This window comes from Rattus rattus, chromosome 4 (assembly GCF_011064425.1).
Source record: "Rattus rattus isolate New Zealand chromosome 4, Rrattus_CSIRO_v1, whole genome shotgun sequence".
NCBI lineage: Eukaryota > Metazoa > Chordata > Mammalia > Rodentia > Muridae > Rattus > Rattus rattus.
In genome coordinates, this window is record NC_046157.1 from 6,269,302 (window position 1) to 6,285,389 (window position 16,088).

Sequence of the window (16,088 nt, forward strand, 5' to 3'; positions counted from 1 at the left end):
ATCCTGTCTTTGCATCCATTCTGTTAGTGTTTTTATTAGAGAATTGAGTCCATTGATGTTGAGGGATATTAATAACCAATGATTCTTAATTCCTGTTATTTTGATGATGGTGGTGGTGGTGGGATGTGGGGGGTGGTGAGGAGGAGGAGGAGGGAGGAGGAGGGAGAGAGAGAATATATGTGTGTGCTTCCATTATTTAGTTTTTGCTGGTGTCAAGTTATTTTATTTCCCATGTTTTCTTGTATGTAGTTACCCTCCTTGGGTTAGAATTTTCCTTCAAGTATTTTCTGTAGGGCAGGATTTGTGGATAGATGTTTGTTTGTTTTTGTCTTGGAATATCTTGTTTTCCCTATCTATGGTGATTGAGAGTTTTGCTGGGTATTGTAGTCTGACCTAGCATTTGTGGTCTCTTAGAGGCTATAAGATATCTGTCCAGGACCTTCTGACTATAGAGTCTCTGTTGAGAAGTTGGCTGTAATTCTGATATGTCTGCCTTCATATGTTACTTGGCCTTTTCCCCTTGTCGCCTTTAATATTCTTTCTTTATTATGTACATGTAATGTTTTGATTATTATGTAACGGGAGTCTTTTCTTCTTTGGTTCAATCTAATTGGTGTTCTTTAAGCTTTTTATATGTTTAAGGCATCTCTTTCTTTAGCCTAGGGTTGTGATTTTGTTGGAAATATTTTCTGGTTCTTGGATCTGGAACACTTCACTTTCTTCTATTCCTGTTCTTCTTAGGTTAGGTCTTTTCATTGTATCCCAGATTCCCTGTATGTTTTATGTCTGGAATTTTTTAGATTTAACATTTTCTTTGGCAGATGTATAAATTTCTTCTATTTTCTATGCCTGAGATTCTCTCTCTCATCTCTTATATTCTGATGTTGATGCTTGTGTCTGTTGTTCCCGCTCTTTCCCTGGTTTTCCATCTTCAGGATTCCCTCAGAATCTGTCTTCTTTATTGCTTCTATTTCCGTTTTCAAGTCTTGAACAGTTTTATTCATTTCCTTTACCTGTTTATTGTCTTTTCCTGTGTTTGTTGATAGATGTCTTCACTTCCTCTGTAAAGGCATCTTCCATCTCTGTAAGGTTGGATTTAAGGTCATCTCCTTGTGTTTCAGCTTCTTTAGGATATCCAGGGCTGCCATAATGGGATAGCTTGCTCCGAAGGCGCCATGTTGCCCAGGCTCTTGCTGATTGTGTTCTTCTGCTGGTCTTTTGCCATCTGGTTCTTCCTGGATGTTCCCGGTGCAGCGGGCCTCCAGGGGGCAACCGTGGGCTGGACAGTGGAACTCAGGGGTCAATGCTCTTCTAGAGTAGCTGGGTATTCTCCATGGTGTATGGTGGGGAGAGCATCAGGGGGCAGAAGTAAGGGTGTAGCCTGGGTGTGCTTGATGTAGCAGGCCCAGGTGAAGGCGGCCAGGCAGTCTAGCTCTGGAGAACAGCAAGCATCTCAGGGCAGCTGGGTGAGCCCTGGATGGACTCAGTTGGGGAATGGGGGTGGGGAAGGAATCTAACCTGGATGTTCTTTGTGTGTGGGCCTGATGAGACCAGTGGAGTGGTGGCTGGACAGTGACATTTACCCAGATATTATTGGACATAATGTCAGTTACCTGCTTGTGCTAGATGTGAGTGAAATATTATATAGGTAAGGATAAAACATTATTGTGTCTTCTGGAATGTATAGCCATGGAGTTATAAGCAGACTTTGACTAATCATTCTCGATCCTCACATATGTGGTACCATCCTAACTCCAGTTCTGTCAGTTATCACGACATCAGCTGACTCTGGAGTTTGAGGGTCAGGCCATAAGACTGCCCTCATGTCATGTGATAGTCCCACCACTCTTCTATGACAAGGTTGAAGAGAGCTGAGCATGGCAGGTCCCATGCCTCTCACTGGGCCCACCACTGTCACTGCCCTCCAAGTGTTACCTTCCTCATGGGTGTCACCTCCTTCACAAGTGTCACCTTCACAGATATCAATTTCCTCACAGGTGTCACCTCCCTCACAGGTGTCACCTTCCTCACAGGTGTCACCTCCCTCACAAGTATCAATTTCCTCACAGGTGTCACCTCCCTCACAAGTGTCACCTCCCTCACAGGTATCACCTTCCTCACAAGTGTCACCTCCCTCACAGTTGTCACCTCCCTCACAAGTATCACTTCCCTCACAGGTGTCACCTTCCTCACAAGTGTCTCCTCCCTCACTAGTATCACCTTCCTCACAGGTGTCAGTTCCCTCACAGGTGTCACCTCCTTCACAGGTGTCACCTCCCTCACAGGTATCACCTTCACAAGTGTCACTGCCCTCACAAGTGTCACCTTCTTCACGGGTGTCACCTCCCTCAATAAGTGTCACCACCCTCAGGTATCTCTTCCCTTATAAATGTCACCTCCATCTCTCCTGGAACCCAGTCACTGCTTGCCACCCCGAAGCCCAGAAGTTCCTGCTGTGCTTTGACCGACTTTACATGTAAGGTGTGAACAGGAGTGGGACCCTATCTTCTGAATGTTGCTAGTCACTGAGTAGTCTTCACACCTTAGTAAAAAGTTGGTTAGCACAGACTGTATGCTTTTATTTTGTGGTGGTAGCATATGTCATCAGCTTTCTAGTATTTTATAGGAAATGTGGCTTTGCTCTGATTTCTAACATTTGATCATTCTACTTCTCTAGGATTCATTGCAATTTTCTTGAAACAGATAAAGTTGCCTATGGTAGGAAAATACATCTGTCAGGGCAAGAGACCCTGTGTAAAAATGTAATGCTAGCTAGTTACAGTTTGGCCAAAAGGTTTGCACTGAAAAGAGCAGGAAAGCCCTTGTCACCAGCAGCCCATATGGTGTGAACTTAGCGTCCTGTTACCCTTGGCAGAGAGCTGCCGAGGCAGATGTGGCTCTCGAGCTCAGAGCGGGTGGTGTGCTGGGCTTTGCTACATGAGTGGTAAACAAGAGTTAGTCTGAGGCATCACACAGTGTGTATTGTGACTAAGGAATCGCGTCAGCATCCTGGTCTTCAAAAGTTATTTAACTAGGAGGAGCGAAGTGAGCATCTTAAAATACTGCTCTCCACCGGGATGGTGTTCCAAGGGCAGTGGGAGAAGCTGAGGAATAACCACCAATTCCACGGTATGGTGGTTTCATGACTCTACTCGGGAGAGCCGTCTGTCCTGCATCGTCTGTCCAGAGAGCATGGCAGGAGGCACTCAGCACTCACCTGCTTCCACTGAACACAGGATGATTCAATGCGTTTGAAATTCCCATTGCCCTTGGAACGCCGTCCTATCACATGGCATTTTAGTTCATCTTTTTGGGAAACATGATAACGGATATTTAATTCTCCAGCTTCTGGCTCCAACGCAACTTACTCCCAAGCCTGTGATCTGGCAGGTCAGGTGCTGTCTCTGGAATTCTTACCTAACTTCACGGGTTAAAATCACTCTCCAACCAATATATACAGCCAGTGACACTTACATACTAGCCGTCTACTCACAAATCAGCATGAACATGACTGGAGTTACTCCGCAGAACACCTGCTTTCTCCTAAATAATAAGGATTTGATTCTGTGTAGCAGAGAAATGATCCAAGTGAGCGTCTTCCCTGAGTCCCAGGTTTGCAGCCTCTGGGCAGATGTCCACGGCAGGTCTGTCTCAGTCAGTCTTTGTTTCTTTACACACACAGGTAAAATGTTCAGGAGACACTGTCATTCCACTTGAAGTACTCAGCAGCCTCCTCTACTGTATAAATACATCTATTCATTTATATGAATATCAAATAATTTCAGTTTAATCTTAATTTATTAAACTTAAAGTAACAAAAGTAGAAGTTCAAAGGAAAAAAGAATTTAATAGAATTCAGACATTATTAACAAGGTTCAGGGTTCTAGCTTGTTCTTCCTTATCTTTGGTCACTTTGTTGTTTGTCTTTCTGTCCTGCTTTTCTTACCTGTTTGTGGTATGTGTGTTCCATGGGTGTGTTAGGGCGGGCGCCTGCCTGTCGGGTGGGTGTCATGGTGCTCACCAGACAGAGACCAGCCTGGGCATTGACCGTAGCCGTCTCCTTTGCTTGAGACACTGTCTCTTGTGCTTTATGCTCTGTGTGCCCAGGGCATCAGGCCTGTGAACTTACAGGGATTCTCCTGTCTCCGCTCTCCATCTCCTCATGAGGTCGCTAGGATTACAGACATTCATGATACATGTCCAGAGTTTACGTCAGCTCAGGGGATTCCGACTCACTAGTCTTGCTTGCTTGCCCAGCACACTTTATCTTTTTACCCACAGATCTGTCTCTGAAGCCAAGGCCTGACTTCCTTCAGGACAGATACACTAACAGGAGATATCATGTACCAGAAACATTCAAGTTGTTATTTCCTTTTAAACTTCAAAAAATTAGAACATTTCGACATTTAGACACTCATTAAGAGTCTTGGGCTGGAGAGATGGCTCAGCGGTTAAGAGCACTGGCTGCTCTTCCAGAGGTCCTGAGTTCAATTCCCAGCAACCACATGGTGGCTCACAACCATCTGTAAAGAGATCCGATGCCCTCTTCTGGTGTGTCTGAAGACAGTGCAGTGTGCTTATATATAATAAATGAATAAATAAATCTTTAAAAAAAAAAAAGAGTCTTACAGGGTGTTCTCAGCCCTGAGAGCAGAGACTGAGGCCAAGCCCAATACCAAGGGGAAGCCTGGGTGTCCTCCCTCGAGACACGCAGTCATCTTCCAGTTTGTGAGCAGGAAGTTCTTAGTACTTAGACGCTGGGCTCTCTAAGCCAGGGCTGGTTTTGTAGAAAACTTTACAGTCATTCTTGCTGTGCTTGTGCTCTTGAGGCACGGAGCTGCAGACATCTAAGGGGTAGTGAAACTCGAGTGCCAAGTGTCTCATACTTGGATGCTTATGACAGTGCGTTTAATATTTAAAAAATTGAAAGGAGACCAGACAGCGCTGGTATATACCTTTAGTCCCAGCACTCGGGGAGGAGACAGGCAGGTATATCTCTTAAGTTCGAGGCCAGTGTGGTCTACAGAGTGAGTTCCAGGACAGCCAAGGCCACACAGAGAAATTCTGTCTTAGGAAAAAAAGAAAAAGAAAAATTGAAAGGAACCAAAATAGTCCAGTAGCCCACAGTTGGTTAAATTAGTTATAGTAACTCTATACAATACGTAAACTTTGTAGCAATAAGAAATACCGCACTGTAGAAAATGTCAGTGTAGCAAACTGTTACTTAATAAACAGTATGGACATCCCAAGAGTGTGACTACAAGTGCTATAGTGGTCACTGCTGTGGTAACTGTGGCTTCTGCTTCCTGTGTCTGCCCTGGGTTCTAGATTTCTGTCAGTGCATATATTCCTTCTAATATAGTCAGGGGGAAAAAAAAGGCTTTTTACAGAAAGCAATGATGGCACTCCTCTTGGACTTAAGCCTCGGATTACCTGAATCAGGAAGAGCCGTGGTAACAGAGCTCACAAAGGTTCGCCATGTTCAGCGTTATTAAGGCTGTCACTCAGCTGTCATCCACACCCCAGAGCTGCAATCTGTACACCTGGATTTACAGCCACACGGCCTGGGGCATTTCCAGAGGATCCTTTTTAAACAAAAGCGAGACCTTTTTCCGGGGCTGCTGAACCTCTTCTGTTACACATCAGAGGCTCCCAGACTTCGTCTCAGGAGAGCAGCCTTCTCTGGTGAGTCATCCACCACAGCCAGTTCCGGACTTGCTTGAAAACGTCTGCAGATCCTTTTATGAGGTCATTTTTTTTTTAAGCTTAAATATCTACTTTTCCTTTGAAAATCTATTTCTCCCTTTTGAAAAAGAACATAGCAGAAGTTAAAAATGGATCGCTTTGTGCAAGTCACACTGTACATCTGGTGTGATTTCCGGAGTATTGATGTCATAGTATGTTACACCAAGGACGGTCAAATCCTGTTCTTGCCGACTTTTTGAACTTGGCAGTGTGGACAGCTAGCAGTTTTTACCTTTAATCTGAGTCATACTTTCTGAAGTTTCTGAAAGTCACATCATGTCACCACGCTAAAGATGGCGGGAGAGTGGCGCTGATAAGTGAGGCAGATTACAGTCTGGTGCAGTAGCCAGCTTTATTCAGAGTATCAGGTAGCATATACTCGCAGGGTTAAGAAAGGTCCCCTGAGCAAGGTTCTCATGAGCTCAGGACGTACACAATCACAGGGATATGGCCATCATCGTTCTCCATACAGGCGTGTAGAGGAGAGTGTAAGCGTTTAACTGAATAACAGGTAATCTGAAGCAAACTCACAACTGTCAGCTACACCAGGGAGGAACACAAGAACAATTCTGCCTTTTAAAGAAATGGGGGTGAGGGGTTGGGGGAGGGGGAGGGAGCTCTAGACTCTTGTTTTCTTGATGGTTTCTCATGAGCACTCAGAATTCTCACAACTGACTTCATCCTGGACCATGTTCCAACAACGTGAAAGCAAGAAAGCTTGCAGCCGTTCCTACTTACGTGGTCACGGTCGTCATCACTGTTGTCGTCATCGCTGTTGTCGTCATCGCTGTTGTCGTCATCGCTGTCGTCGTCTCGTCTGTTCTGCAACTCCTTAGAGCCCTTCCCTATCATTCTAGATGCAGAAGTTCCGATCAGCCAGCCAGCCCGCACCTGTTGTCACATCTTATTTATAAATGATTAAGTGTATACTCAGGCTTCACGGGCCAGATACTAATATGTGTTGGAATTCACTATTGGATTTGGAATTTTCTATAAGAAACTGAATTTTCCTTCATAGATACAAGCTGTTCATATTTTCTGCGTCATCATGCTTGCCCACACTTGTAAGTGCTGTATTTGAAGAGCTTTGTCCTTTAGAGATTTAGTTTGTTATCAACTTTGTTGATGTCCCCCTTTTTTTTTTTTTTTTTTTTTTTTTGGATTTCATTATTCATTCAATTAAGTTTCTTAAAAACCTTTACCACAGGAATCTATAAATAATTGTTGGCTGTCTTCCAGGATATTAAGTTCAGTATTATTAGAAATAATTATATATCTGTAGAGCAGCAAAGAAAAATATACTTTGAATACTCAGTGGTCTAGACTTAAGGAATGTTTTACTTTCTTTTCTTTTTTTCGGAGCTGGGGACTGAACCCAGGGCCTTGCGCTTGCTAGGCAAGCGCTCTACCACTGAGCCAAATCCCCAACCCCTTTTAATTTTTTTTTTTTTTTAATATTTTACCTTTAAGGGTTTGAAGTGATTTTGTATGTGTCAGATCCATAAAGGGAGAAACATATTATCAAACTACATGTATGAAATTGTCAGAGAAAATAAGAAGGGAAGACAAAGAGCAAACAAAACACAAATCTAGCACAGGCAGTATTCATGTTTGTGGTTTTTCCAGTTGTCCTTGTTGAAATATAAAGAAACCATAGGTATTTGTAGAAGCTGGGTTCGGAAATCATGAAGAAATTGACAAAAACAAGAATTTTGTCCTTTTTGGTATCGCTCACATGAGATGCCCCACCGCATTACCTTTTAGTACTGGCAGACGCAGAGCGCATCTCAGTGACCGCTCAGCACAGTCAGAGGATTAAAGTCTGAGTAAAATCAGCAGGGTTGCAGCTGTGTTAGAAATTAGGAGTGTGCTCACAATTCTTAGAAGGTATGATTCTGCGTCAAGAGCTTCTGAGGTACTCATAAAAGGTAATGAAGAAAACTCATCTATCACTGGATTCAAATAGCCTCCAGAAAAAAATCTTAGGTGCAATGCGAGGGTCGCGCTCTCAGTACAGAAAGGGCGCTTTCCTGCCATTTAGTGACCTTCCCGTCTCTTCCTAGAAACCTAACAACGTGCTTTAAGACGTTCGTTTTCCTGTGAGCCTCGCTGTTTGTCTGTCTGCCAAGGTGTTAGACAAGGCAGCATTTAAAAGCCCAATCCCAGAGACAGGCACCTTGAATCTGCTCCGTCAACCCTTCAGAGCACGTGATCTTCCTCAAAAGCTGTACATGGTTTTCCTGTCTCTGTTGCAGAAGCCACACTAGGAGAGGTGGTATAGATTAAATAGCATTGTGCCCATAATGTGCTACTTGGCACATAAAATCTCACAATATACTACATGTTATTTCTCTTTTTTTAAATCATCTACATCTGGGGTTGGGGATTTAGCTCAGTGGTAGAGCGCTTGCCTAGCAAACGCAAGGCCCTGGGTTCAGTCCCCAGCTCCGAAAAAAAAGAAGAAAAAAAAAAATCATCTACATCTAAGTAGTAAAAGATTGTCTTATCATGGTTTCTGTGGCAAAACACCATGACCAGAAGCAACTTGGGAAGGACAGAGTTTATTTCCTTTCAGAGCCCCCAGGTCACACTCCAGCGGTGGCACCACCCACAATAATTTGGGCCCTCTCACATCAATCACCAATCGAGGAAACGCCTGACAGACTTGTCCACAGGCCAGTCTTGTGGAGGCATTTTCTCATCTGAGCTTCCCTCTTCCCAGTTATGTCTCATTTGTGTCAAGGTGACAAAAAAAAAAGTACAGACATGTAAGCATTGAGACACAATTGTGGATGCATCCCATATGTCCAGTAAAGTAAAACTGCTCACTTGTTTTTAAACTTTTTATTGGTTCTTTGTGAATTTCACATCAATCCCACTCATCTACCCCTCCCTCATACCTGCCCTCCATCCTTGCATCCTCCCCTGTAACAAAGAAAAAAAAACCTCATTGTGGAAGCTGTGGTGTGTTCCAGTGTGTCCCACAGTATACCCTTCTGTCCTCTCTTCTTTACTTGCAAATGTTCATTGCAATGAGTCATCCGGTCTGGTACAAGACCTCAGCTTCTGTTCCTTTATCAATACTGGAAGCTCCTTGAAACCTTTCTTGGACATTCTGTTGCCTGTGTCATGGAGATCTAGAGTTTTGGATCTGTAGGACTGGCCTCCTCATCCACTCCAGCAGTCCATTGATGGAATGAGTGTTAGCCTGTGTCCATTCAAAGCCCTGGATCTGGACCTAAGAGGTATCTGAGAAGGTCGGCCTGCTGGCTCCCCAAGCTCTCACACCTTTAGGGTGGCTCCCTGGCAACCTCCCTGCAGCCAGGGCTAGCTGTATCGTGCTGCCCAGGTGAGGTGCAGGGCCCGATCTCCCTATTGTTGCAGCCACTGAGGGACATGGCCAAGAACTGCTGACTTTTAAATCCACGGCTTACATTTCTTTAAAATTCCTAAGCACTCCACAGATAGGGACCTCATCTTCTGTCTAGGTCCTTGCTGGCTCGGCAGCACCATCACTGTACTTAATGCAGGCTCTGGAAACCATGCTTGCAGCTTCCAAAATCAGTAAGGATGCCGATGCTCACTGGAAAACCGAGTTGCTTAGATACAGTACTCTTACTGTGTGTGCTGTAAAAAATTAGGATATGACTTTCCATACCTCAAACACGAGATTCTGAGTCAGAGTTTCACATCCACACATCTCTGAAGTTACAATGTAGAAAACATGAGACTCTGAGTTAGTTTCACACCCTAACATCTCTGAAGTTACAATGTAAAAGTATGTGTGCTCCTATTGTCTTGCTTTAGGAGCCCAACTTCAAGCATTCATCACAGAGCAAGCCCATAGCCACTCTCTCCTGGGAGATGTTATAGTCACATTCCGATAACTTATGAACTTAATTTGTTTCTTTGTCGTGTTTTATTTCATATTTAGGTTTTTGTTTCTTGTTTCTTTGTGCCATTTGACCATTTCTAGCTCATTTTGGATACAGTCTGACTTAGTTTCCTGATTCAACCTAATTAACTCATAAACAGCCTTCGTTTACTCACTGTCGGCCCTGTTTCCAGCCAATGCTCTGGCAACTTCTTTCCAGAGAGGTCCGTGCGGGTTCTTGTTCATGCTTGGTGTGATAATTTTACTCTTTGAGAAATCCATAAGTGCATGTATGTATTTTGATCATACTCATCCCCACCCTAATTCTCACCACCCCTCCTCCTCACTCCCTCCTGCCTTTACCTCCTTTTTAAAAATAATCTACCAAGTCCAACTATGCTGCTTATAGACTTCTGGTTGTGGGACCACAACTGGCGCTTCCTCCCCCTGAAGCTATCAGTTGTTGGTAGCTTCTTGTTAGGCAGGGAGGGAGTTCATGAGCCTCTCCCCAGTCTACATGGGGATGCAAACTGAACTGGTCTTGTGCAGGAGGCCCATGAGATCATGAATGGTCCTGTTGGGTCCAGAAAACACAGTTTCACTCTGGGTCTCCCTGGCCTCTGACTTCTATAATTTTTCTTTCTCCTCTTCTGAAATGGTCCCTCAGCCTTGGGTGGGCGGGAATATAGCTGTCCCACTGACTGTGATGTTTTTCTGTGCCAACTGCCGTCCACTGCACAAAGAAACTTCTGAGGTGTGGCCTGAGAGCTATGGGAATGTGCAGGTAAGGAGATAGGAATTTAATTGGCAGTTTGATGGTATGTCCACCTAGGAAAACCATAGTAGGGGTTCTCTGCCAGGGCCTGTAAGCTCTGAGGCCATGGCCTCTTAAGAGTTACAGTATCAGACATGTGTCTCCTGCTGCAGAACAGGCCTGGAATCCAATTAGAAGTTGGTTGATTCCTCCCCTGGTGTTCACGCCCCCATAGACAGTTCTTGCTGTCGCTTTGCTTTGTTGCTGCTGTTGTTTTAAGCTCAGCTACACTCATTTGGTTGAATTATTTGGAATGTAGGTCAAATAAAGTTTATATCTAAAAGACTGTTGAAATGTTTCTCCTTTTTCCAGATAAAAATGTCTCCCTCGTATCATCAGTCCAAAGGGGACCCTCCTGCCCGGAAGGTGAGTCTTCAAATCAAATGGTCCACAGAACTACCTCCTCCTGCATGGCCTCCTCTGTGGTCAGCCTTCTCTGCATAGCCCTGGTGTTTACTTATGTTAATATTCTCGGGCCTCTTCTGATTGGATGCTTTGATATGATGCCAGGATTCCTTACCCCTTCCTAGAGCACACATGTGGGATTTCAGGCCCAGCAACCTCCTCGCATCTAAGACTACAGCATTGTGGAGTCAGCACCCACAGTCCACCAGTGCTGTCATCTACCAGGGCTGCATCCACCAGGGCTGGCATCCACCAGGGCTGGCATCCACCAGGGCTGGCGCCCTCATGCCCGAGGGCAGAAGCCAATGAAGCAATATTCTGAGGGAATGCTGCCTGGTTTCCTTAGTGACATATTTTCCTTCCAGATAGCCATGCCCCAAATAAACCATCTAGAGATACTGCTTTTCAGCACATGCCACACAGAGGGTGGTTGGTAGATACAGGACGAGGCCTGTCTTCTGTGCCACTATTCCTCCCTGTAGACCCTGATGGGCTGTGAGTCTTGGACCCGAACAATGCTGAGGGGACAGTAAGAGACCCACTGCAGCCCCTTCTCTATCCCGCTGCAGCTGGTGGCTGAGAGTTGTGGGTAACCTGGCCTTCTGCTGCCTCCCTTTACCACTGTTCCTTCTCTGGTGGCCGAGGTGTTTTATTTTGGTTTGCTCCCCCCACCCTTAAAAAATTCTAGCCAGCGTTGAAGTCAGCAAAGTATTTGTGAAATGAAAGTGACATCTCGCTGCTCTGTTTACTAACTGCAAGTTTCAGCTTCAAAGCAGGGTAACACACTCGATTCCTTTTGCTCTGCCCGCAAACCCTGACATTTTCAAATAGAAGAAGGATAGAAACAAGATAGAACATCTGAAAAGTCCTGAAACGTGTTTTGCAGGAATATCTCTGAGCTCTATCAAAGCATCATGGTGGGCAAGACCAAGCGGTAGCGTTGTGACTCCTCAGAGCCACCCCACGCTGTGAGCAGTTAGTTGGCTTTGCTTACAGTCATTCGGGGGTTTGGTGTCCTTGAAGCTTTGTGGGCGTGGGCCGTAAGAGAAAGTGACTGGTTGAGGCAGGAGCACATTTGAAAGGTAGCATGAGCAGAAAGCAGAGAGAGGATGAAACCAGGGTGCCACAGTTCCCAGGGACTCAAGGACCTCCTGTTAGGCCTCTTCCCAAACTCCCATAGCAGCTCCTAGCACAGCTATCAGGACCTCCGTGAACCCTTGGGTACAGTCATCAGCCAGCCATATTAGTCTCATTAGTAAACATGAAAGAATTAGAATACAAAAGGAAATTGGTTTGTAGAAGCTCTTGAATGGTAGCCATGCAACACACTTCCAACGGAATGATTAAACACGTAGGCTTAAGGTATGGCCGGGCTTAAACTCGAAAGCCCTGAAAAGGCGGCCTCTGTTTCTCTTTCCTGTGTAAGATAGTGATGATCTTAGAATTTCCCTAAAAACTAAGTGAACGACTTGTGTAAGCGTGTAATGCATTAGCACATACTTAGCTGTGGTCAGCACCGCCATTTAACATGGGCCTTTTTAGTCAGCCATGTTGCTTACGTGCTGTTAGTCGATCAGCAAGGACTTCCGTGTGCTAGACGCAGAGCTGAGCACTAGACTAGAGATTCTCTGTTCTCGGTAATCTCAGCACTGGGCGGTGATCTCACTATTACTGTCCGGCTTGGTGATGCCAGGTAAAGGTAGGATGCTCTGCCAGCACCGAGAAGGGACCTTGTTTTAAGATGGCTGATCAGCCTGGTGCAGCCTTACGTTCTTTGTGATTGTAAGTACAATGAAGAACCTTGAGGAACAGTTAACTGCCCCTCTAACAGCCTCGCTTCATGTTGTAGTGAAAGTAAATTCAGCCACGAAGCTGAGATCTCATTAAATAAACACTCATTGAGAAGTAGATTGATGCAGCCTATTTTCAGACTTTGCAGTGCCTCGGCTCTGAGATTCAGACATCTGACTACCATTAGAAAAGGGGCGCCACCACAAAAGCAGGGGTCCCTTACTCTTCTAATCCACTTCGTCTGAAGATGCCTCTGGCCGAGGTGTGGTAGCATCTTTAATGCCAGCACTCATGAGGCAGAGGCGGATGGGTCTTTATGAGTTCGAGTCTAACCTGGTCTACATAGTGAGTTTCAGACCAGTCCAGGATGCACTGTGTCAAAGTGAGAAAAAAGAAACTTCCCAAGCCGTTGCTGGGTGCACATTGCCCTTGGCGTCATTTTTTTCTTCCTTTTAGTGATTTATTTTGATAAAAGTTGTCAAGTTATACACTTATTCCTTCCCCATGCAAGAGTGGGTACAACTTCTCAAGTATCCTTCCTTACCTACAGATCTTGAACAGATTTTCTTTTGTCAATGAGAGCCTATTTCCAGTATTTACCGTACTGATTAACAAGCCATTAATTTTTAGCAGTTAAGACTCTTTGGGAAGCTACAGTCGGGAATTCACGTTAAATGGCCACTCCTGGGGTGTGAGCTCTTCCTTAGAGCCAGTCACCACCTGAGTTGAAGCCTAGGTGTACCAGCACACCTCTTTACCACATCATATGTGTGGTGTGGGTGCCTATCCCAGGATGGCACGGAAGGTTTCCCAGAGGAAGGAGAGCTTGATCTGGCCTGAAATAATAGGGGATGTGTCCCAGGAAGACCTGAGTCAGCAGGGATGAGTGCGGGGGTGGGAGCAGGCTGTATATGTCTTAAATACAAAATCGCAAGAAGGGCTGGGGGAGACTGTGGGGGTCCAGGTCACAGAGCCCCGTCTGTGGCAGCTTCTTAGTGGAGGATAGGAATTTCCACCCATGGTCTGTTGAAAGGCAGAACAGCATGGTTGTCAGGGTAGAAAAATGCCCTAACCTGAGGCTGTACGAGTGAAATCTTAAAAGGTGAAATACATTCAGGCCTTACACCTTTCCCTCCCCATCCCCTGGAAACTCTCTAATGTCCCCCAAGTCAGTTATTTGTCATTTGAGTGCATAGCACCTGAACTTACCTGTTAAGGAATGTCACTCATCAGACTGCGTGCCTCCTGAGGGTAGGACTAACTTTGTGTCTGATCTTACAAGGATAAGGACCAAGCAGGCACTCAATTGTTGTCCAAACTGTGGTCAAATAAATGAGAGGCCTGTGGAAGAGATCCCTCAGGGTATGGGTTGTACGTAGAAAATGAGTGGGGAAGGAAGTGTGTAGCCCTGACAACCAGAGGAAGAACAACAAAACATTGTTGCTAACCGAGGCTTCTGCCTCCAGAATAATCTACAATATACGAAGGGAAGGTTCTCTGAGGAGCAGTGTGAAACTTAACATGTGTACATGTGTGTGTGTGTGGGCATGTTATGTGTAGACATGCATGTGGGCATGCATGTAGGCATGTAGGTGTGTGTGTGTGCATGTGTGTGTCCATTACATACATCCTCGTTGGTCCTTGACTATAGTCCCTCTCCCAAAGATCCTCTGACAGGATGAAAATGGCCATCATGTCTGGCAAACAGTGGCTGCCAAAGTGACATGTGTAAGAGACACAAAGGAAGAAGCTGAATGTGTCTGCTGCAGAGTCTCTTAAACTCTGTGACTGAAGGGCGTACTCATGGGCTCCCCATTAGACCTGCCGAGAGTCGGTTCAGTCAGGAGGAGGAAGGAGCAATGCTTTTTATCCTGGTCCCCTGCATTGGAACTCCTGCTCTCCAGACACTGCCGACCGGCTGCCAGCTCACCTGCTCCCTGATATACCCTTTAAAAACACCTTTATTGATTTCTCAGCCTGGTTAGGGTTTTTGTTTTGTCTTAGCTTTAAATTTTTTTCAAGAAGCATGCTTTGTGTTGCTTTGGGGCTTACTGTTTGTATCTTTGCTTTTCTGGTTCAGTTTCTGATTTAAACCAGCTAATTCCAGTTGGTTGTGAGAAGATGTGAAAACGGGCATTTATTTACTATTTTACAGTTACACGGTTACCTTTTCCGGTTCTCCTTGTTTACGTGCACTTGAAATTTCTAAAATGATTTTCACTCTGAGGAGCCCGCTTAGCCCCTCTTGTCAGAGACGTAAGCAGGCGTGGGCATTAGTACTGAGTACCTTGTGGGGATCAGAGAACAGCTAACCTCCAGGAGTTGGTTCTCTCCTTCCATCCTGGGTTCCAGGTCCACTCAGGAGGTCAAGACTTTGAGACAACACTCTAACGGCCGAGCCACGTCTGCAGGCCTCCGAGGTTTCGATTGATCTAGGAAAGCCCTTACTTCACATCCACTTTTAGAAGACAGCTTTGCTAGATGTAGGAGTCTCAGCTGCTAGGTGTTTTTTTGAAGGTTTTGAATGTTACCTCCCTGGCTCCTGGCCACCATTGTTGCTGCCGTCAATCTTAGGGCTCATCCCATTCACCCCCTAGAAATGACTAGTGCTTTCCACCTTGTCTTTTACTTTCCACGCTTGTGGCTCCGTCTTATCGTTTTATGGTATCGTTCATTCATATCCTGCTCAGAGTCCATTGAGCTGACTGAATGTGAACGAACATTACTACTTTTCAGTGAACTTTGGAAATTGAGCACAGTTGTTCAAGTGTTTTCTTCTCTTTCCCCCTCCCTGCTGCAGGGTCTCACTGGCTGCGCCGTGCTTCTGGGACTATACATCCCTCCAAAACTGCTTCCTGCTCTTCTCTCTGTGCTTTTCACTTGGTGCAATCTTTTAAAATAAGATTTATTTTATGTTCATGACTGTGGAGGCTCAGAGGGTGGATATGTGCATGTGCGTGCAGGTATCCAGAGAGGCCAGAAGAGGGCATCTGATCCCCAGTGCTGGTCCTTTGCAAGAGCAGCGGGTGCTTTTATCTACACAGTGTCTGTCCAGCCACAGCTCCTGTCCAGCCACAGCTCTCACATGCTCAGTTTTCTGCTGGTCTCTGTTCACTGATTCTTTTGCCTGTTCAGGTTTTCCTTAGGTGTAGGCTAATGAATTCTCTATTTCCGTTCCAGGGTTAACTCCCAAGTTTTCACTTAGCTTCTGTATATGTTTCTTTGTTGGCGTTCTCCACGGGCCATGGCAAGCATCACACTGCCCTGTGTTTTCTTATCTCCTGCTCCCCTGACGTCGTGAGCACATATATCCTGACTGCTTTGAAGCCGGATGTGAGATCTGGGGTCGAGCTCCTCTTGTGTGTGGTTGCAGCCGTTTCTTTGGTTAATGCTTTCCTATGTGTGCACACCTTGTGGTTTGTAGTGGAATCTGAATGTTTGAGAACGGTGTACTTGCCC

General features: G+C 45.3%; 1 protein-coding gene across 1 annotated transcript in view; it reads left to right on the forward strand.

Annotated features, from left to right (window-relative positions):
* The window catches only part of Vps8 (VPS8 subunit of CORVET complex), a 198,023-nt gene that overhangs the window by 156,602 nt on the left and 25,333 nt on the right, over positions 1–16,088 (forward strand). Inside the window, exon 46 of the mRNA XM_032899998.1 lies at positions 10,746–10,799. Coding sequence (XP_032755889.1) covers positions 10,746–10,799 — 54 coding nt within the window. The remainder of the gene's footprint in view (positions 1–10,745; positions 10,800–16,088) is intronic.